Source organism: Meles meles, chromosome 17, assembly GCF_922984935.1.
Source record: "Meles meles chromosome 17, mMelMel3.1 paternal haplotype, whole genome shotgun sequence".
NCBI classification, from domain to species: Eukaryota; Metazoa; Chordata; class Mammalia; order Carnivora; family Mustelidae; genus Meles; species Meles meles.
The window spans coordinates 48,278,715-48,306,122 of NC_060082.1; the positions used below are offsets into that span (position 1 = coordinate 48,278,715).

General features: G+C 41.6%; 2 protein-coding genes across 3 annotated transcripts in view; one reads left to right on the top strand and one right to left on the bottom strand.

Annotated features, from left to right (window-relative positions):
- LOC123927617 (serine/arginine repetitive matrix protein 1-like) overlaps nucleotides 1-27,408 on the bottom strand; it is a 51,676-nt gene that overhangs the window by 22,482 nt on the left and 1,786 nt on the right. The window contains exons 2-5 of the mRNA XM_045982297.1: nucleotides 26,967-27,291; nucleotides 26,071-26,866; nucleotides 4,814-4,924; nucleotides 4,655-4,708 (exon numbers count right to left, since the gene is read on the bottom strand). Coding sequence (XP_045838253.1) covers nucleotides 4,655-4,708; nucleotides 4,814-4,924; nucleotides 26,071-26,866; nucleotides 26,967-27,291 — 1,286 coding nt within the window. The remainder of the gene's footprint in view (nucleotides 1-4,654; nucleotides 4,709-4,813; nucleotides 4,925-26,070; nucleotides 26,867-26,966; nucleotides 27,292-27,408) is intronic.
- The window catches only part of LOC123928329 (influenza virus NS1A binding protein), a 28,792-nt gene continuing 20,645 nt past the window's right edge, over nucleotides 19,262-27,408 (top strand). Inside the window, exon 1 of one of the 2 annotated variants that reach the window (XM_045983451.1) lies at nucleotides 19,262-19,281. The gene's annotated coding sequence lies outside the window, so the exon portion shown is untranslated. Of the gene's footprint in view, nucleotides 19,282-26,399; nucleotides 26,582-27,408 lie in introns of those variants that run through there. The other variant, XM_045983450.1, reaches the window with a different exon arrangement.

Below are 27,408 nucleotides of genomic sequence, written 5' to 3' on the forward strand. Positions count from 1 at the left end.
AAATTGAAGAAGACACAAAGAAATGGAGAGACATTCCATGCTCATGGCTTAGAAGAACATAGTTAAAATGTCCATACTAACTAGAGCAATCTACAGATTTAATACAATCCCTAACTAAACATGAACAGCATTCTTCACAGAACTAGAAAAAAACCATCCTAAAATTTGTATGAAACCACAAAAGACCCCAAATACCCAGAGGAATCTTGAAAAAGAAAAACATAACTGGAGGTATCCCCATCCCAGATTCTGAGATCTCCTACAAAGCTGTAGTAATCAAAACAGTGTGGTACTAGCGCAGCAATAGACAGAACAGAACAGAGCCCAGAAACAAACCATGATTATAATGATCGATTAATCTTCAACAAAGGAGGAATAAATATATAGTGAGAAAAAGATAATCTCTTCAACAGATGGTGTTGGGAAAACTGGAGAGCTACATGCAAAAGAATGAAATTGGACCACTTTCTTATAAACTCAAAATGCATTAAGGACATACACATGAGGTCTGAAAACATGAAAATCCTAGAGGAGAACACAGGCAGTAATTTCTCTGACATCAGCCATAGCAAGATTTTTCTAGATATGTCTCCTGAGGCAAGGAAAACAAAAGCACACATAAAAAAATAAACTATTGGGGTGCCTGGGTGGCTCAGTGGGTTAAGCCTCTGCTTTCAGCTCAGGTCATGATCTCAGGGTCCTGGGATCGAGCCCTGCATTGGGCTCTCTGCTCAGCAGGAAGCCTGCTTCCCCCTCTCCCTCTGTCTGCCTCTCTGTCTACTTGTGATATATCTCTCTGTCAAATAAATAAATAAAATCTTTAAAAAAAATAAACTATTAGGACTACATCAAAATAAAAACCTTCTGCACAGCAAAGGAAAACAAAATAAACAAAATAATCTACTAAATGGAAGAGGATATTTGCAAATGACATGCCACTAAGGGATTAGTACCCAAAATACATAAAGACTTAAACCAAAAAAATAAATAATCCAATTTAAAAATGGGCAGAAAACATGAACAAACATTTCTCCAAAGAAGGCATACAGATAGCCAACAGACTGATGAAAAGATGCTCAACATCACTAATCATCTGGGAAATTCAAATCAAAACCAAGCTGAGATGTCATCTCATACCTATCAGAATTGTTAAAATAAAAAATATAAGAAACAAAAAGTGTTGGTGAAGATGTGGAAAAAAGAAACATTTTTGTACTGTTGTTGGGAAAGCAAAATGGTGCAGTCATTGAAAAAACAGTATGGAGGTTCCTCAAAAAATGAAACATAGAATTACCATATGTTCCAGTAATTCCACTACTGGGTATTTACCCAAAGAATGCAAAAACACAAATTTGAAAGGATAAAGGCACCCCTATGTGAATTGCAGCATTATTTACAATAGCCAAATTATGGAAGCAACCCAAGTGTCCATAGATAGATGAATGGATAAAGAAGATATATATATAGAGAGAGACAGATACATACATATAGGTACAGATATAAATATAGATATTTTTTTCCCCAGTCATAAGAAAGGATGAGATCTTGCCATTTCCAACATAGATAGATCTAGAGGGTATAAGGCTAAGTGAAATAAGCCAGTCAAAGAAAGACAAATACTGTATGATTTCACTCATATGTGGAATTTAAGAAATAAAATAGATTTACTTATCTATAGGTACATATAGGTACATATAGGTACAGATATAAATATAGGTACAGATATAAATATAGATATTTTTTTCCCCAGTCATAAGAAAGGATGAGATCTTGCCATTTCCAACATAGATAGATCTAGAGGGTATAAGGCTAAGTGAAATAAGCCAGTCAAAGAAAGACAAATACTGTATGATTTCACTCATATGTGGAATTTAAGAAATAAAGCAAATGAACAAATTTTAAAAAAGAAACAAACCCCAAAACAGACTCTTAGTTATGGAGAACAAAGAGATGGTTACCAGGGGCGCCTGGGTGGCTCAGTTGGTTAAGCGACTGCCTTCAGCTCAGGTCATGATCCTGGAGTCCCAGGATTGAGTCCCGCATCAGGCTCCCTGCTCGGCAGGGAGTCTGCTTCTCCCGCTGACCCTCCCCCTTCTCATGCTCTCTCTCTCTCTTTCTCCTCTCTCTCTTAGTCTCTCTCTCTCTCAAGTAAATAAATAAAATCTTTCAAAAAAAAAAAAAAAAAGAAAGAAAGAGATGGTTACCAGAGCGGAGGTGGGGGAGAGGTGAACTAGGTGAGGGGGATTAAGAGTGCACTTACCAAGATGAGCACCGAGCAATGTATAGATTGTTGAATCACGATATGTTACACCTGAAACTAATGTAACTGTGTATTAACTATACTGGGATTAAAATTTTTAAAAATACAAATAAATAAATAGGTAAATAAAATACTAGTGGCTTGGAAAATAAATAAATATCTTTTCAGAATAATTTCTCCCTCTCTTTATTCTGTCATCTGAATTTCTAAAATAGTATATACCGATAGAAAGCGATGTTTTGGTGTACAAGTTTCTCTTTTTCTTCCTCACTTTTGAGCTCAGTGCAGCAAAGGTGAGTATTTACCAGCAATCAGCAGAAATTATTTTCTCCTTCCATTACTCCCACCTTGAGGAGGTAAATAAGGTATTTAAAGTAAAGAAAAATATAAAAAAGACCAGGAAGGAACCACTGAAAATTTTGCTTACTAAAACTGATTTAGGGAAAAAAGAAAACCCCAAGTGTATTGTTTGGTATTTGTTAAGACTTTTTCTTAATCCATTTATCTATTCACTCGTTCAGTGTGGACACATGACACTGAATGCTAGGGACACAGAAATGAAATGCCCAATCTAATGTTTACCTGCAAGGTCAGGACACAGATACATAAACCTGAAATCATAGTTTAATAGGCAAATGCTATTATGGAATTAGGAAGAGGACAGCGGGAGTCCGTGGAATTGAGCACCTAAGAAACTAGGAGTCCAGAAGGCTTCCGTCCAAGGGTACATGGATCTGGGTCTTGAAGTAGGAGGAGGAATTTGCCAGAAAGGAAAGCAGTTGGATTTCCAGAGTTAGAGTTAATCAGTATGCAAGGTCCCGGCAAGATAAAAGGTCATAGTGTAATAAAAACAGTGAGAACCCTGAACTGCAGATTAGGCTATGGAGATACGATGGGCCATGTGGTTAAGGATTTTATTTATGGTAGAGAATTTGTACAGAATATGGTTGAGAACTTTATCCTGAGAGCACCCAGGACCTGATAGAGCTGCTAGAAGACAAGGAAGCCTGTGATAAATATGCATGCTATAAACTATGGCAATATAAAAATAAAAACATAACTAAGGAAAAGTGGGAGGAAAAGAGTAGAACAGTGGATACCTATGCTAATTTCCTCAACTTTTATAGCTACGAGTCAACAGACACATCGAAACATCAGTCAGAAAATAGAGACCATCTATGTTATCCAGTCATTAAAGGTAATCTGTAGAACTGAAAATATTACGGGGGTAAAAAATACCAGGAGGCAAAAGATGGTAATTTAGATAGACGCTTCCATGAGGATTCTTTCCATTCTTTAGAGCAAGTAGTCAGTATGTATCGCCTAGAACTGATACATCAAGAATAGAAATTAGCAGCAGAGCTTAAAATAGTTGCCTCTGCAGAAGGAGACTTGGGTGGAAAATACTCTGTGTTGGTTTTAATACCTGGAATTCCCTGTATTTTGTGTCAAATACAAAAGGAGCATAGATGCTCTTTCTTTCTCTTTCATCACTTTTTCCAACAGGTTATTTATTCCTGCATTACCTTTATGATACAGCCTCTTACCTCCTCTCTTAGGAGAAAGTCTCCAAAGGGATGTTTATTGCTTTTCGAGGTACAGTCAGGCTTCTTCTTATAATGAGGAAAATAGTCTTTAGCCCATGCACTAATGATAAAGTACTGACTCCAAAGACTTCAATGTGCTTAAAGTGATCAGAACTGATATTGCTTCCCTAGATACAGAAAACATAAGGAACAAGAAATGTGAAGACTTTCATCAGAAGTTAATTGAGAAAAGACTGTGAGTCATACCACAGGTGTTAAATTAGCAATTTTTTATTTCTTCACTGTTTCTCATGCATGTTAAGGAAGGTTCAAACCTTACTAAAACTGTCTTAATTACTTAAATGGAAAAATGTCACAAGGGTTTTAACACTCCCTTAGGAATAACATCTTTATGACAAAATTCAAGCTAATTTTTTAAAAACCACATTTGAAAAATGCAACAACCACCTACCAGAAGATTATGCTAAAAAGAGCCAATATCCTTAAAAAAGAAAATGTCCACGTAACCAACCTTCTGACAAAAAGAATGGCGCCCAGTATACCATATGGAAAAACAATTTTTTAAATATTTCTCATGGCAGGGGGGTCATCTGCACAAACACCAAGCCATAACCAATACGAGGCAAAAAATTATATATATTTATGAGGTTATACTCTATAATACTCAGAAATACAGGGGCTGACTCTGCAAGAACTAGACTAGAAACTCAACCTTGACACTACCTGGGTGACGGTGGACAAATCATTTGATCTAAATCTTGGTTTCCTAACAGTACTTATCCCCGGGGGCTGTGATGAGCGATTACCCAGAAGAATGGATATAAAGTGCTTAGGAGTGAAAAATCACCTTTTGATGATGATGATGATGATGATGATAATGTAATACCAGGCTGTCAGGTAACTTAAAATAAACAAAAAATCAGAATTTTGTTTAGTTAGATGACATAGATCCAATAAGGTATACTCAAACAGTATCCTAGAAAAAAAAAAAAAATCTAGGACTTACAAGGCAGCTTGTGACATTAGCCAGCCCTTCAATGGCAGCACAATCTTCATTCAGGCCACCTCCTCCTGGAGGTGAATCTCTTCCAAGGCTTTTCATTGAGAAGCTGTTTTCCTAGGAGCCAGAACAAATTTGGTTATTGTCTATCTACTGGAGTGAAAAGACTGGTTATGTGATCAAGGCTAACTCCTACAAAACTCCTACTTAATAGATCCAAATGACAAATGCCAACAGGATTTTCTTCTGACAGTTTTAGCCAAACATGTTGATGGTTTCAAGGTCAGGCAGTCTTCTGTGGGCAAAGAATGAGGTGGTGGGGCAGAGGAGGCACTGAAAATATGCACACATACAGAGAAGATAAGTGATCTGCAAAGTCAAAAATATTACTATCTGTCTCTATATGGAAAAAGTTTGCTGACCCCTGCTATAGAGCCTAAACACTGACCTTTGAGAACTTAAAGATTTCAAACTCTAGAGGCAATCGGATCAATATCTTGGTTTTTGCATAACTAATGATGTGACCACATTCTTCTAGTCATGGTTCTGGAACATTGAATAGAAAAGGATATTTTCCCTCCTCTGTACTTTTGCTTGAATTATTATAGACGAAATCACTCATTATTAGATAATTGGTTTATTGGATGACACTGAATTGTAATTTGATCAGAATCATGTGTCATTTGTTCTAACATTGGCATCGCAACTGAGAAGGAACAGAATCTTTCCTGCGGCCAACAGCCCTCTGGCCATGCAGTGTACAGTGTTACCACCAGCAACAACAAATAATACCCCTAAGCCAGAAGAACAACTTGAAAGTTCTGAAAACCAAGTTTTTTCCATGCTTCTGGCATCAAAGCTCACTTCTGTGGAATAACTCGAATGGAATGGATGTAGACTATTTGTTGTCTTTATCCTACCAAGTGTGACTAGTCCTATAGCTGACCCTTGACCAATGAGGGTTAGGAATGCCAATCCCTGCACAGTGAAAAATCCATGTAAACTTTTGACTCCCCCACCCCCAAATTTAACTACTAATAGCCTACTGTTGATTTAGCCTTACCAATAACATAAATAGTCGATTAACACATTTTGTATGTCACATGCATTATATACTGTATTTTTACAATTAATCAAACTGAAGAAAAGAAAATGGTATTAAGAAAATCATAAGGTAGAGAAAATACATTTATGGTACTGGACTGTAATTATCAAAAACCCCCCACATATACATGGACCCATGTAGTTCAAACCCATCTTGTTCTAGAGTCAACTGTACTTTTCTCTGCAGAAGCGTTGACATGGTGGAGTGGGGGGCCCTGCCCCAAACCTGCTGTGTATGTAATGAATGAGCACATTCTACCCTCTGAAACCTGTGGGTGGGCGAGGAGGGAGGAGTTGGGGGTGGAAAACCAAAACCAGCCTGTCCTCAAGGTTTTGAGCAAAGAACTGTGGACCTACACTCCATTTGGTTGTGATGGCAGGTGCCACTACTTTGAAGCCAGGAAACTTCTTTTACCACCACGTTCCCACATAAAATGCTCATCCAGTATTTTAGTGTTTGCAAACAGTATAAGGTTAACATTTGTTCCAGCAAAGAAGAAAATATATTGTACTAAGAGTTCCTCTTTTAAGGATGTGTACAAAGCAGTAATGGCCCTGTTAGGAACATTATGAATACAAATGTAACTATTCTTAAAGCGGCACACCCTATTCTCTCTCCACTGGTATCGAACCCAGTTTAAATAGGGAATTTAGGGGCACCTGGGTGGCTCAGTGAGTTAAGCCTCTGCCTTCTGCTCAGGTCATGATCCCAGACTCTTGGGATCAAGCCCTGCAATTAGGCTCTCTGCTCAGCAGGGAGCCTGCTTCCCTCTCTCTCTCTCTGCCTGCCTCTCTGCCTACTTGTGATCTCTCTGTCAAATAAATAAATAAAATCTTTTACCCAAAAAATCATTAATTAAAATAAATAAATAAATAATGAATTTAATTCAGGAAACCATTTTTTGAGACCCTGCCGTGTACCAGCCCATAAGGTGGGTACACTGGTAAATAGAACCGGTATCTTCTTCTCTAAGAAAACAACAATTTGACAGGACACTTGGGTGGCTCACTCTCTGCCATTGGCTCAGATCATGATCCAAGGGTCCTGGGATCGAGTCCCACATGTGGCTCCTTGCTCAGCAGGGAGCCTGCTTCTCCCTCTGCCTCTGCTGCTCCCCTGCCTGTATTCTCTCTCTCTCTCTGTCAAATAAATAATTAAAATCTTAAAAACAAAACAAAACAAAAAGATTTTAAAAGAGATTTAAAGAAAAAAACAACAAATTGAAAGTGAATATATAAGAGGTATCTACTGACTCATTCATTTATTCCACAAATTAATTTGTTGAGCACCTACTACAAACTAAACACTATACTAAGGGCTGGGATTTTAGCAGTGAAAAAAAATCCCTATCATCTTAAAATTTACATGCTAGTGGAAAGAGATGTATAATAATCAACATAAATAAGTAAAATGAATTAATATAAAACAGAAGAAATAGAGAATGACAGAAGAGGAGATGCCATTTTAAATAAGGTGACCACAGAAGGCCTCATTGACAATGTATCATTTGCGAAATGAAAGCATGTCAAGTAAATATTGCAGCGTGGGAGGTGTTCCAAGTAGAGGGAAAAGCAAATGCTAAGGTGCTGGGGCAGGAGAGTACCTGGTCAACCTGGAGGAATAATAATGAAACCAGTATGTCTGGAGCAGGATAAATAAGGAGAATGGGTAGTAGAAGGTTGTAGAAGTCCAGGGACGTAGGAAGAGAGATCATATTGGATAGCATAAGCCACTCCAAGGACTTTGGATTTTAGTCTGAATGAAATGAAGAGTCTTTGAAGGATTTTGAGCAGCTGAGGGACTAACCAATATTTTTTTTTTAAGATTTTATTTATTTATTTGACAGAGAGAGAGATCACAAGTAGGCAGAGAGGCAGGCAGAGAGAGAGGAGGAAGCAGGCTCCCTGTGGAGCAGAGAGCCGGATGCGGGGCTCGATCCCAGGACCCTGAGATCATGAACTGAGCCAAAGGCAGCGGTTAATCCACTGAGCCACCCAGGCGCCCCGGGACTAACCAATATTTTTAAATGTTGGTTCTGCTATGAAAGTGTTAAGTGTGGAAGACCATCTAGTAAAGGAATGTACCTAGGCAGAAAGTCAGTGAAGGCCTCCTGAGCAAATGGCATTTGAGCCTGAAGAATTGGTTTACTGTGGGGAGTTAGCACTAGGCAAAATGGAGGAGCTCGCTTCTGACAAGAGGACCAGATGATGAGAGAAAAGAGCAAGCTGGAGGCTTTTAATGCCACAGTAAGCATCTTCTACTTTCTCTTAAGACTAATTATTGAAAGATTTTAAGCAAGGGAGTGACACAATCTGTTCAATGTTTTATAACAACTGTCAGATTGTTATTCGCAAAATGGAATCAGTAGTCGTTTTTTAAAACCACAGGTCATGACTCATCAATTCAGGAGATGACCAAATTGCAATTTTTAAAAAAATGAAACAGAATAGAAAACATCATAATGCCCCTCAGGGTTTAAGGGTAAGGATAGTGGCAGGGAACTTTTGATTCTGTGTATACATATATTCATGCGAATATGTGTGTGTGTTTGTCATTGTCCAAAGTTTGAAAGTCACTTCATTAGCAGGAAAGATGTAAAAAGAGGGAAAACAGTAGAGGGAATATGCTGGAATCTTAAATGTATCACTGGTCACCTAGACGAGAGAGAGAAACAAAGAGGCTTGTGAAAGTTCTTACAGACCCACCTAAAGGGTTCCAGGGGCACATGAATGGTCCAGGACAGTTCAGCAACTGGATGGACAGCTGAAATTGAGATTATGGGTAGGGAAGATAATGAGCTTAGATTTCAACATACTACCTGCAAGCCATCACAGCAGAGATACTTAGTTAAGAGCACATGATAAGACTAGACACTGAGATTTGGAACTGGTCAGCACTGATAGATTAAAAAAAATTGTTAAGGGGCGCCTGGGTGGCTCAGTGGGTTAAAGCCTCTGCCTTCGGCTCAGGTCATGATCCCATGGGCCTGGGATCAAACCCCACACTGGGCTCTCTGCTCAGCGGGGAGCCTGCTTCCTCCTCCCTCTCTGCCTGCTTCTCTGCCTACTTGTGATCTCTGTCTGTCAAATAAATAAATAAAATCTTTTTAAAAAATTGTTAGAAGTAATCCCATCATACTTGATAGTGATCCCATACAATAACTGGGGGCAAAATATACTACATCTTTTGGGACACAACAGTTACAAAAAAAAAAAATCATTTTGCTTCGCTGGAATTCACATTTAACAGGATCTTCTGTATTTTATCTGGTGATTCTAATCACTGTTCCAGTTCCCTGAAAACAGAAGTGGACATACCAGTCAGGACCCAATGACAACAACCCAGGCAAAGAGGTGAGGAGCCCCAAAGTTAGTGTCTCACAAGGATTCTTTGCTTGACTAGTATAAATGCAAATTTGAAATGTAAAACTGAACCATTAACCACTGAATTAATTATCAGCACAACGATGTCCTGCAGGGATCTCCTCCCTTGGGCTCAGGATATGTACCTGCGTGGCTCGCGTTTCTGATGCTCCCCCTGTCTGCTGTGGCTCAGCTAGGAGCTAGCTCCAGGATCTCACAGAGCAGCACACAGCCCTAAAGAGGAAGCTAAGAGCTAACACCTAGTTGCGCTGTCCTAAAGAGACTCATCTTTAGGGATAAACAGTTGGGAGTAAAGTTCTGTCTGCATTTTCACTTGCATAGAACTTGTTTATAGTGTCGAACTCGACACAAAACCAAAAACTGAAAGGCTACTATTGTGGATATAGCTTTCCTTCAGGAAAGAAATTTTTTTTTAACTATATACATTTTCAATATATTGAAATGATTCGAGTGATCTGGCTTTTTAAAAAGCCAATGAAAAATGACATAAATATAAATCCAACATGTCAAAACTATTTCAAAATACATAATATTTTCTTCTCTCAGGCAGCTGTGTTCCTACCATCCTGAGGTTGCACACACTCTACACTATAAACTGAATTCCTTGGCCTTCAGCAAACACTGAAGATCCCATTGTCCCTGAGCTCTGACCCCAAAGGGCTCCACGGAAGGGAAGGAGCAATGAATTATATACACACATACATGCTCTCAAAGTACATTGGCAGAGCCCACACCGACAGCTGCTTGCTTTTTTGCAGGCCCGCGTTCCATAATCATATATACCTACAATTGCAGAGGGATTCTGAAAAACCTGTAAGGAGATGTGTAATAGAAATATAACTAGAGAAACATGAGTGACATCTGCCACTTAACCATATACATTTCAGCACTGAGATTCTTAAAAAAAAAAAAAAAAAAAAGATTATTTAAGAGAGACAGAGTGAGAGAGAGCAGGAGTAGGGGCAGAGGAAGAGGGAGAGAGGGAATCCCAAGCTGACGACCCTCTAAGCACGGAGCCCGACTCAGGGCTCAATCTCTCAACCCTAAGATCATGATCTGAGCTGAAATCAAGAGGCAGATGCTTAACGCACGAGCCACCCAGGTGCCCCTCAACACCCAGACTCTAATTAACTTCAGTGAGGGCAGGAATCCTAGTCTGTGCATTGTTTGCCAATGTGGTTTGCAAAAAGCGGGCAAGATTGGGGCGCCTGGGTGGCTCAGTGGGTTAAAGCCTCTGCCTTTGGCTCGGGTCATGATCCCAGGGTCCCGGGATCAAGCCCCGCATCGGGCTCTCTGCTCAGCAGGAAGCCTGCTTCCTCCTCCTCTCTCTCTCTCTCTGCCTGCCTCTCTGCCTACTTGTGATCTCTATCTGTCAAATAAATAAATAAAATCTAAAAAAAAAAAAAAAAAAGCAGGCAAGATGAAGAGTCCATAAAGCCAACCATTATGTTCAGAGGTATGCTGAACGTATTCCAAAGTTTGCATTTTTAAACTTGTCAAAAGCAACTCAGTAACCAAAGGCAGACACTTTCTTTCTTTCATTCAATCACTAAATGTCTACTGAGACCAGTAAGTTGCCAGGCACTCAAGAATATGCAATGGGAAAAACAGTCTTTTCAACAAATGGTGTTGGGAAAACTGAACAGCTACCTGCAAAAGAATGAAACTGGACCACCTTCTTACCATACAGAAAAGTAAACTCAAAATGCATTAAGGCCCTACATGAGACCTGGAACCATAAAAATCCTAAAAAAGAACACAGGCAGTAATTTCTCTGACATTGACTGTAGCAACATTTTTCTAGATATATCTCCTGAGGCAAGGAAAACAGAAGCAAAAATAAACAATTGCGACTATATCAAAATAAAAAACTTCTGCACAGAAGACAAACAAGTAATTAACAAAACAACGTACTGAATGGGAGAGGATATTTGCAAATGACATATCCAGTGAAGAGTTAATATCCAAAATATATAAAGAACTTATGCAACTCAACACCAAAAAAATCAATAATCCAATTAAAAAATGGGAAGTAGATGTGAACAGACATTTCTCCAAAGAAAACATACAGATGGCCGACACATGAAAAGATGCTCAACGTCACTCATCACCACGGAAATATAAATCAAAACCACAATGAGATATTGCCTCACACCTGTCAGAATGGTTAAAATAAAAAATACAAGAAACAACAAGTGATGGTGAGAATGTGGAGAAAAAATAACTTGCTCTCTCACTTTATGAACAATGTCTGATCTGAATAAGGGAAATCAACAAGTCTGAGATTTTTGAGGAAAAGATTTTAAAGCATAATGATAACAATATAAAATATATTTGTACATGTTCAGATGCAAACTTGCAAATGCGCAAAGACACAGAGTTTTACAGAATTTCAAAGACCACTGGTTTAAAGAACTTATCCCAGTGAGGGAAGGTCTATGCTGGCTTATATGCACGATAAAGCAACAAGCACAGGCTTTCTAGAGGAAAAGGTGATTTTGAATAAGTTGGATTATTCTCAGCCTGATCCTCAGGAACTTCTGCCCATTCCCAGGGAAAAGACACCTACAATAATGCTGGTAAATAATAACGTGGGGCCACATTACCCAGACACGAGTGGGAAACTGCTAAGGAGGCGCTGTTGGAAGACAGATTACGACGCATGTGAGGAGTGAGGTACAATTTTCACGACCGTGCTCATCTCAAGAGCCACAAGGCCACAGAAATATCTGAAACCATGAGGTAGCCAGGGAGCCCACAGGTCAAATCGCTTGTGTGACAAACCTTGGAGACTTCCTGCAGCAGTTGGGAGGGGTCAGGAGGGACTCCTGGTATCTCCTCCCATCTGCAGGATCAGCATCTCATTGCCTTTCTTGGGAGCCGGTGGGTGTGGTCTGGGGAGAGCAGGGAACTCTAAATAAAACGTCTAGAAGTCATTAAATATGAAACCCCTTTCTTTATTGTCTCTACCTCTAGCCTGCCCCTCTTCCCAATTAAAAATAAGACAAAACTAAGGCATTCAAGGAAGCTGAATTGTCCAAGATTCTGAGTTCTTCTAATTTCAAGTCTAGAATTTTAGCCACAGACCAGACACTACTGGAAACCAACTGTCTTGGAAGGACATAACTTTGTATTTTCCTCAAGTTGTTTTTTATGTCATTTGGCTAAGAAACAAAATTGGCTTGAGTTTGGCCAGGAAGCTGGGTAAAAAGTTGTCACTGTCCTGACTCACCAGGTGCGTCACCCATATTGGGTGGCAGGGTATCCAAACAACAGAATGAGCCCCCCCGAGAGATGTGCACTGGGATTTGTTTGGATACAGCATGATCAACAAGGACACAGCACTTTCCTTCTCCATTCTCTGTGAAGTATCCCTCAATTTGACAGGGTCACCCATTGGAGGGACTTTGGGATCCCTGTAAATAACAGAGGACTCATTTGCTAAAGGAAAGAAACTTCCTTCCTCTTTATATTTAGAATTCCACTAAAGATTTACAGTGCTAGGACACCTGGGTGGTTCCGTTGGTTAAGCATCTGCCTTTGGCTCAGGTCCTGATCCCAGGGTCCTTGGGATCGAGTCCCACATCGGGCTCCTTGTTCAGCAGGGAGCCTGCTTCTGCCTCTGCCTGCCGTTCTCCCAGCTTGTGCTCTCCCTCTCTCTCTGGCAAATAAATAAATAAAATCTTAAAAAAAAAAAGATTTACAGTGCCAAGTGGCAAAATAAATAATGAACATGAATTTGATGTACTCACAGAAAAGATCAACTATGTAGTCTCCCTACAGAAATTCTCATACTTTACTAAATTTGAAGGCTTATACTTTGTGTGTTAAAAGAGATTTGTAAACTTCTTTGTCAAGGACCTCTGTCTATGGGGTTGGGTGTTGTACCATATTTCTGAAAAGCTCACATTTCTAACCCAAATCAGTGTAATATGGTTCCCTTTTAGACCAATATAGTTATATATACTGGGTGATTTGACAAGGTCTTCTGATCCTTTTTAAAACATTTTATGTATTTATTTGAGAGAGAGACAGAGATAGCAAGAGAGAGCATGAGTGGGAAGGAGAGAGAAGCAAGCTCCCTGAGCAGGGAGTCTGACATGGGGCTCAATCCCAGGACCCCAGGATCATGACCTGAGCTGAAGGCAGATGCTTAACTGACTGAGCCACCCAGGTGCCCCATGAATCATCTTCCAAGAACCTATACTTCCCAAATAGTTGTCTCTGACCCAATCCAGCTCACCAGCTTCCTTTGTGACTTAACATACCTCCAAATATAACTTAAAAGGGCGACGGTAACCACAAGGATGGGGAGCTTCACTCTCTCTCTCCCCGTACAAGGCAGATATCGTTCATCAATTTTCACACTTATTCCACTATATTGAGACTTGGTCTTGATTCTTCACAGCCCAACACTGCAAACAACACCATCAACTAACGGGTCTTGACATCTAAATTGAAATCTATTTGCAATACCAGGATTAAATTAAATCACTAGGAAATCTAACTATTCTCGAGAGGTTTCTTTGAACACCCCAAATTTTATCTCTGGCTACCTAATGTCACATTCCTAGTGGTAATGTTCTTTAGATGACTCAAAAGTTCCATCTCTGTTTTTACACATTAGAATTCTAACTCCCATTCTGAGTTTTGAGATGCATTAGGAAATAATTTCAGGGGTGCCTGGATGGCTCAGTGGGTTAAAGCCTCTGCCTTTGGCTCAGGTCATGATCCCAGGGTCCTGGGATCAAGCCCTGCATCGGGCTCTCTGCTCGGCAGGGAGCCTACTTCCCTTCCTCTCTCTCTGCCTGCCTCTCTGCCTACTTGTGATCTCTGTCTGTCAAATAAATAAATAAAATCTTAAAAAAAAAAGGGAAATAATTTCAGGTGGGGAGATAAAGAACAGATTTTCTATTCCCTATTTTATTTCTTTGAAATGAGTAGAGCTATGGTTTCCCAGATTGTCTACTAAGTTGACCCTTAGGATTCTAATTTGATTTGTATTTAAGGCCAACATATATGTTCGTATTTTGCCTGACTTATTCACCCTTAAAATAAGGACCCTGAAAACTAATCATTGCCTGGTTATTATTTAATATTGGCAGACTTGGGGTTCCCAGGTGACTCAGTTGGTTGAGCATCTGCCTTCAACTCAGGTTATGATCCCAGGGTCCTGGGATTGAGCCCCACCCCCAACAGGCTTCCTGCTCAGTAGGGAATGTGCTTCTCCCTCTGCCCCTTCCCCTGTTTGTGCTCTCTCTCTCTCTCAAATAAATAAGAAGGAAAAAAAAATAACTTTAGTGAGTGTATAAAATCACAGTAATATGAATAATTTCCAATTTTGTCCAAAAAAAATTAATTCTCCCAACAATTACATTGCAAAGAGTTCTCAAAGATGTAAATCACTTTGACTGGATTATATTTCCTTTTAAATCTCTTTATTAGAAGAATATCTCAGGCACTAGGGAGAATACAATTCTTTGCATGTTACAGAATTTTAGTTTGCTTAAAAAGTTTTGGTAACTCAGGGTTAATTATATACTTTATACCAGAACATGAAAGATTAGTAACCTAAAGATATATAGATAGTTTCTCTAAAGATTAATAAAAATGATGAATAAAATGAATATAAGCCTTCCTTGTTGAATTATTATGGGAAATGAATAAGAAAATTTCTTCAGCCATACCTAAAACAGCAAAATTCAGAATCACAAACTACTCATCCAAATAAAACATTAGTGTATTTCTCAAAATAATTACTAATAGTAGTTCTTCTCATGTGCCCCGTGGCCAGAAGAATCCCAGAGCAGGACAACAATAGGTCCTTTTAATTATCATCACTCCCTGGAAAAAGTCCATCTTGAGATAATGTGCGAGGGACATACCAGTTCTGATGACAATGCACAGGCAAAGATTTAAGTCGATAAATGGCATAACAACCAGCCCTATTGGGCTGTGAGTGATGAAAAGCCAAATCACTTGGCTTATTGGGGAAGGGGGGGGGTGGATTAACTGACTCATACAAAAAGTGTAGGCATTGACTTCAGGCATGGCTGGATCCAGAGCAACATCATTGCACTTTGGTCTCTTTCCATCTCTCACAACCACTTTCCTGTTTATTGCCTTCACTCTGAGGCAAGTTCTCTCCCTGTGACAGCTGGAACAGCACTAGGCATATATCTTCCATTCCTATCCAGCCAATACCCAAGTACTTGTTCTAATTGCACTAGATTTGGTCACATGAACATTCACTGCAGCCAAAGGATGCTGGTACAAGCAGAAAGAAAGAGTGAATGCTACACAGCCAGAACCAGTAGCTTTCTATCCTAATAAGGCATAACCAATTTTATATTGCTTTTGAGCTATGTAAATGCCTAGGTTCCTGTTTCCTAAAATTTGGACATCTTGAATTCATGGAGCCATCTGCTCATATCATATGATTACCTCAAATTCAAATGTTCTTTTTGGAACAGAGCACAACAGTTTGTGAGAAGGTTCTTATCTACTTAGCGTGTTGCCTCTATATTGTAGCTGAAGTCCCAAAGCTGAGAATAATAAGAGACATTCCACCACCACCCCCCAGCCCCATTCTAAAGGGAGTGCCTGAAACATACGGGCCAGACTTAATGAAAGAAAACAAATCAGGGGCACCGGTGTGGCTCAGTCAGTTGAGCGTTCAACTAGATTTCAGCTCAGGTCATGTTCGCTTGGGTGGTAGGACTGAGTTTTGCATGGGCTCTGCGCTCAGTGGGGAGTCTACTTGGGATTCTCTCTCCCTCTCCCTTGGCCCCTCCCCCAACTCTCTCTCTCTCTCAAATAAATAAATAAATCTTAAAAACAAAACAGTCCAGTATCTGTGAAGCCCTCACTTCCAGCTTTTATAGGACATGGCCAAATTGTGAAAGATCATTGAAGAAGGTCAAGGAGAGCAGGAATTCAAAGGAGTGGAGAGTGTTTGAGCTCTTTTTCCTTCTCTCCTTACACATTTCTCCTCACAGAGAAAGGTATGTTACCTCCCAATCTCCCCCATAAAGATGGAAGGAATCTGCAGAAGGGGAGACAGGCGCCTCGCTTCTTAGCAGACAACTTATCAGATGATGAGCTGAGAAAAATAAAGCAGAGTAAGTGGTGGGTGTGGCTGGGTGTTGCTTGAGATGTTGCGATCAGGGAAGACCTCACTGATAACAGGACACTGGGGCCAAGGCCTAAAAGTGAGGGAAAAAGCCATGCAGAGAGAACAGAAAACCCAAAGGCCCTTAGCAAGAACATGTTTAGTACTTTCTGGAGAGGAAAGGAGCCAACAGGACTGGAGAAAAGTGAGCAAGAGGGAATGTCGAAGGGATAAAGGGTGGAGGTTAGAATGGCGTTGCATTTACTACAATGGGTGGAGAGTAATGGAAGAGTGTGCGAGACCACACACCACACCCTGCATAATGTACTGCCTGAGCTTTGGCTCGGGCCTGGACTTGGGGCTGGAGGAGGCCGGGGAAACTTTGAATCATATGTGAGATTAGATGTAATTAGATTAGAAAATTAGGTATTAGGTTTGGATTTAGACTGAACTGTACTTGTCTTTTAATGTCTGAAGGTAAGCCTTACTTTTCAGGTATTAAAGTGGCTGGAAAGCCATGAGATCTATATGAAGAGTTATCTCCAGGGCAGCAATGAGTAGGTAAATGCATGTTTGAGGGTCAGGGAAAAATAAAGCCATTCCCTATGTGTACCTCACAGAGTTTACTTTATTCAATGAACTGATTACTTTTTTTTTTTTTTTTTTTTTTCTTTTCCCTGACCCTCAAAACTTGAGATTATTTGTAGGGTTTACATGTGGATTCCTGACCTTTAATCAGAGTCACCGACAAAGGTCTCACTGTGAACTTGTTAGAAAGGATCAATACCCAAACAGCCTATGACACAGAAATGATATTTGCTGCTTGCTAGTTTTAATGTGCGGTGTAGGGTCCAGGAAGTAGAAACAGCTGCAGGATGGTAAGATGAAATAAATTGAACAGAAACAGAATAACACAGAGAAGTGACACTTTTTTAAATGATGGAAATCACTAAATTGGCTATTTCCACTTCCATTTTGGGCTTAAACAAGATGACAATTTGTTACCCTTTCATAGAGAAGAAACCCAGAATTTGGCAGTCCAGGCAGAAATGGCAGCTCCAAGGTCAGCAGAAGCCAGGTTCTTCCTACGGCACTGGCCGTTTGGTCAGTCCTGGGCCTATCACCTCCTGATCCACAATGGCTACTTGATTTCAACCCATCACATCTGCCTCCCAGCCAGGCAGAAAAAAGAAAGAAGAAGAGGACTCCTCTTTCCTTTGAAGGATACTCCCATGAAGTCCCCACACAATTCAGTTTACCAAAACTAGCTGCAATGGAGGTTAGGAACCGTGATCTTTAGTATTGTGTTTCTAAGGGAGAAAAGGAGAATGGATGGAAGACATAGTCAACTAGCCATTTCTGCCTCATCTTGTTTCTCTTAAAGACCTGTGGGTGAAGTTAGATTGGATGCTTTTTATCAAGAACAGTTACTCCCTTCCTTATGTCTGCCTGTTAGGTTAGTGTGTTCACAGCTCTAGTTACTGCTTATATTGTGCTTCTGATCTTTATTTTTATTTTTTTATATTTTATTTATTTGACAGAGAGAGAGGTCACAACTAGGCAGAGAGGCAGGCAGAGAGAGAGGAGGAAGCAGGCTCCCCACGGAGCAGAGAGCCCGATGTGGGGCTCGATCCCAGGACCTTGAGACCATGACCTGAGCTGAAGGCAGAGGCCTAAACCACTGAGCCACCCAGGCGCCCCTGCTTCTGATCTTTAATAGCTAATTCCACTAGTTCCAAAGACAAAAGTTCAGTTATATAACCTATCAATGTCCTCCCTGTCCAACCCTCCACCAATGAATTGGCTATGCCTGATGATTCATCTGCCTCCTATGGAAATTATTAATAAATGGATTCAGGAAACATATAAGGAAGGAAAAGCAGAGTATGGTGGTGGAACAGGGGTGGGCTTCAGACGAGACTCTCCTGGACTGAACTCCTGCGCCCAACATTCATGTAACGTGACTTTGGGTAAGTTTCCAGCATCTCAAAATTTCCTTCTCCGTAAGACATTTCCATTTCCTTCTCCATAAGACCAGGATGATAATACCTCTTGAAGCTGCTACGAGGAATGAATTAAATAACATGTAAAGTGACCCTATGCTCCTATAGCACTCAAAGTTATTCTTCTGTAATTCGCTCATTGTTCTCAGAGCCCCTGCAATGTGCTAGATACCACGCTGGATGCTGTGGTTGTTGAAGCCTGAAGAAGACATGTAGGAAGCTCGTGATGTAATACAGGAGCTTAAGACACACAGAAGCAGGCTCTGCAGAGTAGGAAAGGTTTTACACCTGTGCAACATTAGAATGACGCCTCTCTTGACTGATATCAAAGTGGGAGATACATTATCATCCAGAAAATGGGATGATTCAATCTGTTAAGAACCTGTGTGTTTGATTTGCTGTTTGGTAACAAGCACTGACATGTGGGCCACCTCAAGTACATAAATAGGGTCACAGGAAATGCTTGCAGAGGCCCCACTGGTACATTTTTCTGAAAAGTGACAGAGAAGTACCTGCGTGATACTCTCTTGACTACTTCGTGAACATCGCATATTACTTTAGGTTAGAATGTGAAAGCTAAAACAAACTGATCATCCCACTACAAAAATTCAGCCAAAAGTCCCTTTTTTACATCGATGTGTCTTCAAAGCTTATGGCAATAGTAATGATGCACTCTCTAGTCCCCACTGCCTTTGTAGAGATGTGTTGAAGATCTCTACGTGCCTGGCCCAGGGTGGGCACTGTGGTTGTGAAGATGAACAAGATGGCATCTGTCCTTCCAGAATGTGGCACACAGAAGGGGCACAGACAAGTAGATTTTTCATTACCGTGTGATTAACACTATGGAGAGAAGAGATATGCTGGAGCGCTAGGTAAGTTCATAGGAGGGGACAGCCCATCTAGCTTTGGCCAGTGAAGGAATGTTGCCTGGAGCAAGGGAGTTCTATACTGAGGCCTAGAAAATGAGTAGAAATTAACCAAGTGAAGGGTGCTTCAGTCAGTGCAAAGGGCAGGTGCAAAGGGCATGGTATATTAAGGAAGGGAGGGATTCAGTGTGGCTGAAGAGGAACATGAAAGATGAGATTTGCTAGGTCCAGATATTGTATCCTGGCACAGACACATACCATAAAGAATCTTGGTCCCCACTGTGATGATTCGGTTCACAGGCTTCTCTTAATTTTCTAGGACATGCAGAGAAATAACAAACAAATAAACAAAAGACGATTCATTTTGTTATGGCAGAAAATAATTTTATGTAAAATCTGAGAAACAGCTACATAGTATCCCTTTTCCACGTAGAAGAAACACGGGAAAAGCAGTATACTGTTACTGTACATATATTCTAAATAGCTTGTCAATTCATTAAAGTGCTCAAGCTTTCAGTAACTTGGGTTTAATTCTTTATACCACTTCAAAAATAACATGGTAGGATGTCTCAGTCAGTTAAGCATCTACCTTCAGCTCAGGTCATGATCTCAGGGTCCTGGGCTCCCTGCTCAGTTGGGAGTCTGCTTCTCTCTCTGTCTCTCCCTCTGCCCCTCCCCTCCGCTTATGCTCTTTCTCTCTCTCTCTCTTTCTAATAAATAAATAAAATCTTTAAGAAAAAAATAACACAGTAAAGAAATGATCATGATTCTGCAGTGTCTTTGAAAATTTTTTAAATCTATATTTAACTTGTTTCCTTGATGCAGACCCTCAAAGAAGTTCAGGCTAATTATAAGGTATGTCTATATTACTATCCCTTTGGGTGAGAGAGTCCGTCACATTTCATAAACTTAATGGAACGAATAAGAATTTATGCAACACTAAAAGATTAACCAGAAATTTCCACATAGTAACACTGTGGCCAATTAATGAAGCTAATTTCTCAGTAGGCAATCTGGTACCTTTAAAAAATGCATATAACTAAAGGATTTTTCTCTTTCATTTATGGTTACTATGCAAATTGAATATCCATAAATTCATCCTAGATAAAGTAAAAGCAATAAAATTTTCATGATTTGGCAGGCTTTAAATCATTTATAACACTATAATAAGTTATTGAAGAAAGAGGCTTATAAATTGACAGAATCCCCTTAATAGCACAGAAAATAGTACTCTGCAGAGAAAAAAAAGCAGAATTTCCTATTTAACGGACACAAAGAAAACAATTTCAAAAAGTTCAATAGATATTTTTAGAAGACAAAAATCATTCACAAAGATACTAGGTGAGGTGCTATGATCAGAAAAAAAAAAAAAAAAAAAAAAAGAACCACGGTCCTTATTCCCACAGAGCACAAAGTGGAATCGATTACCGTCTCCCCACAACAGTATGGATTTTCAGGTTCCCACCACTAATGGAATAGAACATACCTTGAATCTGGACCACAAGAAATCAAGATGAAGAAGTGGAGTTGACGATCCTACATCCCGTTCAGCATATTTGAGATCTCTTTGAGAAGGGGAAGGCAAATTAGGGAAGGAGATCTAATGTCCTTGTTCTAAGTCATTTGAAGTACCTTTACTCCCTCTGCTATGGGATATGCCTCAATTACAACTCCCTTTCTAATTTTCCTGCTCCTCCATCGCAGCCTTGCCCTCCATTACTTAACTTCATTATTTGGAAACATCCATTGGACAGAAAGAGCCATGAAAGGTACATGTGATTCTGACATTCATTCTTCCAACACTTCAAAGATGCCTGAGGGCAGAGGAACAACTGACTTTAAGAGCCTGAGTTGCTGTTATGAATTCAAATATTCAATTCACTCATCTCTTAGATCTGCAAGTATAAAAGTACCCTGTGGCGAATTAAGTGAGTGTTAACAAGTGATGTGCCCAGGCTCAGGAAGACAGAAGGAAAATTATATACTCTGGAGTAACTGGGGGAGGCATTTAAATAAATTTATATATATATATATATGTTTACTTATCACCTACCATGCACCAAGTATATAATTCTGTGAAACAGGTATTATTGTTCCCATTTTAAGGATTAGAAAACACAATCATTAAGACGAGATTTTCCTTAAATAGTTAAGGAACAGAGACAAGATATGGGCCTAGACCTCCCAGTCCAGCACTCCTCCCCTAACACTCGCCCACTTCTTGGAAGTACCAAGGTGCTAACTGGGTCTTGAAAGATATAGATCGGAGCAAGGTATTGAGAAGAGACAAGTACATAAGGAAGAGAAGTGTGTCTCGGGCCTGGTCACCCTTAAGGGTATTGGGGGAACACACTGCCACTAGATTTCCTTTCACATTTTTCTCTCTTGTAAGACATTAGAGAAGAGACAACTGGAACAGAAAACCTCTTACTTCACAATTCTGTTCCTGAGGGTACCAATTTAGGAAGACCATAGCCTTGAGGGATCACTATCAAGGGTGGGGGAACCCTTAGATAACAAGTTTATGACTTTCTGTCTTCGGTAGTTTAGAAAGCCTAATTCATTAGACTCTTGTAAAAATTTCAGTATTATCTCATTGTCCTTCATTCCAGTCTCCTCCAGAGAGCAGGACATGTTACAGAAAAAGGGAGAACCAATGTTACAACCCCACTGCTCTATCTTTTCTGTTTCTTTCTCTAAAGACTTCATTTATCAGGAGATCAGTTTCCACTAGCAACAGTTGGCTGCTAGTGCAACTGAACTATCGTGTGTAACTTCCATCCATTTAGGGATCAAGTTCTGGATGTGAACACAATAAAAGCTCTCTCCTGGATTGAACTGTATAGATTTGCACTTACGTTACCACAGTTTTGTTTATACATTTGATTATAATGTTGACATTAAAAACTCAGCTTAGTATGGTGACTAACATACCATTTAAAAAAAAACTCAGCTGCTTATTCCATGCATTGCTTATTTTCAACAATGAAGTTAAATTTTTTTTAAACAAAAGTTGTTCTGGATGAAGGCTTAGTAAAGCTTAGGTTACACATTAGAATTCAAGAGCTGAATATACAGTTGTTGGCCGCATAGTCTAAAAAGGTAGCAGGCTTGAAGGTCATATAATGTCACTAGAAGAACGTCTGAATGACATGAGAAGTTTTAATTCCTAAGAAATCGTTAAAGAGAAAGAAACTATTCGGGGTTTCGGTTACTGGAAGAGGGGACTAGAGTTCTTAAAATTTTATCAGTGATGACTTCAGAAAACCAACAAAAGGTCATTAGTAAAACGGTTGGCTTAGATAATATAAGAGAGAGGCTAATGCTGGATCAAAATATTCTGATTATATAATCTGTTCTGAGGCAAACCCTCTATAGAAGTCTTATCAGGAAAATGGAAGATTCTAAAAGGGAATACTTAATTTTTAGAAAGGTAGCAAGTTCTCCATTTGTTATATACTGTAATACATAAGTTTCCAAAGACCTACTTTAATGGAGTTTTAGGATTTTCCCCTGTGTTTCTTGTGCCTTTTATGACACTATCATTTTCTTGCTTGTGCTCTTAAGCCACCACTAACATTCCACAAAAATATTTTCAAATGCCAAAAGAGACAAAAAAAAAAAAAAAAGCGGGGGGAGCAAGCATAGACTACAAGGGATGAGAGCGATATATGAAAGAGACAAGTCAGTTGGTCACTCAGAGTACAACAGAAATCAGTGGACAAGAGGAGGCAAAGCACTGACTTGTCAAACCATAAATTTGCAATGGTTTTTTCAGTTGGCAAAGGACATCCAGAATATGAAGACAATTGACCAAAAACAAGGTAATGTGGTATAGAAGTGTTAAAATGTAAACACGTTTCCAGTTTAAGGGGCGCATGGGTGGCTCGGTGGGTTACGCTTCTGCGTTTGGCTCAGGTCATGATCTTGGGGTCCTGGGATCGAGCCCTGCATTGGGCTCTCTGCTCAGTGGGGAGCCTCCTTCCTCCCTCTCTCTCTGCCTGCCTCTCTGCCTACTTGTTGATCTCTGTCTCTGTCAAATAAATAAATAAAATCTTAAAAAAAAAAGATGTTAGGGTGAGATGAGTAAACTGTGTGAATTGCTAAGTAGTAATATTTACTTAGATTAACTTATAGTTCACATGGCTAATCAAGAAGAGATGTAGGACTAATATCTGGAACAAAATGGTTCATGTTCACATGCCTAGAAAAGGCTTTTGTATCTGTGGTGGTTTCCAAACTTTAGTATGGATACAGGTTGTTGGGATGCATATCAAAATGTAGATTTCCAGGCCCCTTTCCCAGATTCTGATCTAGCGGTTCTAGAGTAGGGTTTCCAAATCTTGGCACTATTAATATATTAAGAGATGATTTTCTTGCTGTGGGGACTACCCTGTGCCTTGTAGGTGGTTGAGCAGCATTCCAGGTCCACTAGATACCATAGCATCCCTCTCCCGGGCCTATTTCCAGATATTGCTAAATGTGCCCTGGGGGGCAAAAATCACTCTCCTCCTTTGGGAATCACTTGTTAGGGTAAAGCCTACAGACTGCATTTCTAATAAGAATATCCGAGTGGTTTGGGTCAGTGAACCAAACTTGAGAAACACTGAACTAATGTGCTCAATTATGTCCCCTCCAAGATTCATGTTGAAGTCCTAACCCTCAATACCTCAAAATGTGATCCTGTTTGGAAACAGTCACTGCAGATTTAGTTAAGATGAGATCATACTCAGTTAGAATGGGCCACTAATCCAATATGACTGGCATCCTTATAAAAAGGGAAAATTTAGACCCAAGAGATAAGCACACAGGGAATATGACATGCAAGCCAAAGTACTACCAGAAGCCAGGAGAAAGGGCTGGAACAGAGTCTTCCTTAGCTCCCACAGACGGAGCATGGCCCTGCAGACACCTTGACCTCATACTTCTGGCCTCCAGAACTGTGAGACAATAAATTTGTTGTTTTAGCCATCCAGTTTGTGGTACTTTGTTAGAGAAGCCCTAGCAAACTCGTATATAACGAATAAAACACAAGTCCGAGTTTAGCACTGGGACAACATTTGAAGCAGGATCAGAGAGAAAGATGGAGAGATTACAGATGGGTACCAACTCCCAATTTATCTTTCTCAGTGCGTAACATAAAACAGAAGTTGATAGTTTTTATTTTTATTAAGCACTCTCCACATATATCTTGCCTAAGTTAAATATTAAGAATAACATATTATAATTTGTTACTTTATAAGGTTGAAATTGCCCATGTTCCATATTCAAGTTTTCCTCTAGATTACACAGTACTTGGATAGGCTTGAGTCTGGAGTTGACTAGAGGACAAGTGGAACTAATTAATTATGCCATTATCTACAGAAAAGGTAACATGTAAATGTGAGATTCCATACAAGGCAAAAATGTACTGACTGATCACACTGTAGCTTTAAGAAAAGTGTTGACTGTTTCAGGTCACAAAGGCACTATTTAGAGTACAGCAAGTGGGACCATGTGTCCAGCAGGCCACACAGTCATGTGCCTCTCTAAAGCAGGCAATTCATACTCTCTCACTGAAAGAATGAACCCCATGATATTTTAAAAAAACCTGAAGAGGCATGTACTCTGATAGTTTCATTTGCAGTAAAAGTGAACACTGCTGTGGGTTATTAATTATCAGGAGGCAAAAACAAGAGCCCAGTGGCAAATGGCAGTCTTTCTATCCTCAAGATACAAGAGTCATACTAATAGATATCTCAGTTCCTGTTTCCTCCCACAATTGAACAGGGGTGAGAAAACAATCCTCCTTGCCTCAACATTTTAGAAAGAAAAGTTGTAAAGCTTCTATTGCAGATGAAGGGCCCCAACATTTATTTTTCCTGCTCCCATAAGCATAAATACTTCATGATAAAGAATGGTAGGCTCCTAGAAACGTTTACAAATTAACTTGAGTGGTCAAATGCAAAGTTGGGCGCACACCGCTTAAGGGCCCTAAGTCAGGATGAACTAACAGGACGTTAGCCTGGAAGCCTCTGCCAAACTCTAAACAACTTTACCTCTGTAAATCCCCTCACCTTTAATCTAGGAATCTTTCCAGCATGCCCTCAGTCACATGAAGTTACTCCGTCAGAGCCCAGGATACCTCCTGTCCCCGGGACAGGTCTGACTCTTGGGGGCAAAGTGGCAGGGTGGATAACTAAGTTTGGCATGTGGTCTGAAAGGCCCGGGAAGATTAGGATAAGGACTGTCGATTCTCCGGGTTTTTCTTTTTCCAAAAGACCGCAAGACCAGCAATGAACGGGCTGTCTCCGAGAGGAGAGCCGTGCTCAGACAAAACAGAAATCCGGGGGACCAAAAGCAGAAGTAAACAGGCTTTTATAGCAACACTAATTTAACAGAAGACCTTGTCTGACCGCGCCAATAGTTTTTTTCGCTTACTGAACCCTTTCACCCCTTCCCCCAGCGTGCCTCTCTTCTCACTCACAATCCCCACGCCCCACGCCCCCCTCCCTCCAACAAAGGTAAGGGCCCACGCCAACCGCAGACTCTAAGGTCCAGGGCGGCCAACTCCAGTCTAGGGCAGTTGCCTAGATGTAAATTTGACGTCGAGACATCTAATCTCCCACGTCTGATCTCCGGCTATTGTGCCTCGAGGGGGAGGCAGAACAGGTGAGGGCGGCTGGAGGAAACCAGTTCCGGCACAGTCCGAAAGGGAGAAGCGAGGGTGCGAGGGTGCGAGGCTAGGGAAGGAGACCACAACGCGATAAATAAAAGGAGGCGAGCCCCAAACACTGTCTCTCTCCCTGAGATCACCTTGCCTTGACCTAGTTGAGCCGAGCAGGAAGGAACCCAAGAGGGCGAAGGAGAGGCTGGGCGAGCGGGGGGCGGGGCCGCGAGCGGGAGCTTTCTCGTGCTCGCTTGTGATTCGCTGACGGATTCGGGCCGGAAGCTGCCGGGAGACATTGGCGGCGGCGGCGGCGGCGCACGTGGTGACGTGCGAGGGGGTGCGGCGCGAGCTGGGCGGCGGCGGCGGCAGTGTCTCCGGGACGCGCGTGGAGGTCGGTCGCTCAGAGCTGAGCTGCACTGTCTCTCCGCCTGGTGCTTCGGCGCGGCAGTGCCGGCGAGCGAGCGAGTCCCCGCGAACCCTCGGTGGCGCGGTCCTCTCCTCGCAGCCTCTGCGGCTGACCGCTGGTCTTCCCGCTCGACCGCTCCCCTCTTCCGCGGCCTCGAGGCGCTTTCCGTTGGGCCGATTCCCGCCCGCTTCCTCCTGCTCCCCATCGAAGCTCCAGACATGAGTTTTTCTATCTCTTCAGAGATGAACCAGGTAATACGCGCAGGTTCCAGACGGTGGAGGAGGAAGAGGGCGCGACCGGGGTTCAAGCAGAGGGATGGCGCGGGCGGCTGGGTAGACGGTGCGAGGCGCGGAGCAGCGTCCTGGTCCCGGGGGAGGACGCTCCAAGCCACTGCTGGCGCCGCGCGGGCCCGGCTCTCCCGGCGCTGCCATGGTTGCCGAGTCGCGTTGGCGGCCGAGGCGGGTGCGGGCCGCCTCAGAGGGAGCTCGGGCAGAGGAAGTAGGGCGGGAGTTTTTGCCCATGGAATTCTCGGGGGCCTGGGTCAGGGCGACACGCGGCAGGGATGACTGCCGGAAGGAGAACGCGGGAATCTCCTTTCCCGCTGTCAGGAACCGACTCCCGGTGTCTGGGTCTCACGAGGTCTGGACTCTCTTCCCTGGGACCTCCCAGGACTCGGCGCGTGTGGGCGGGGAGCCGGCCTCGGGCTGCATCAGTGCCTCGGGCCTGGAGTGGGGTGGCACCGCGTCCCGGATCGCCGTGGGCCGCGGGGTCCTTTGTTCCCGCTCCACGTTGCCCGCTTTTCTTGCCAAGCGCGGGGAGAAGGGGGCGGGAGGAGGGAGGGAGCGGCTGCCCTGACGTGTCGGCGCTGAATGACTGCGTGGCCGGCCAATCCCAGCCGGGGGTGTGCGGGCGCTGGGCGCCTTGCCTTCCAGCCTTGGGAGTGGGCGCCCTCCCGGCCGCGCTGGGAGGAAGGCCTGGGGCTACCCGGCTCTTTAGTCACTCTGAGGCGATCGCCACTTGTTTAAAAAAAAAAAAAAAAATCGGCGGAGAGGTTTGCTCTTTTTCCATTCTTGCACGC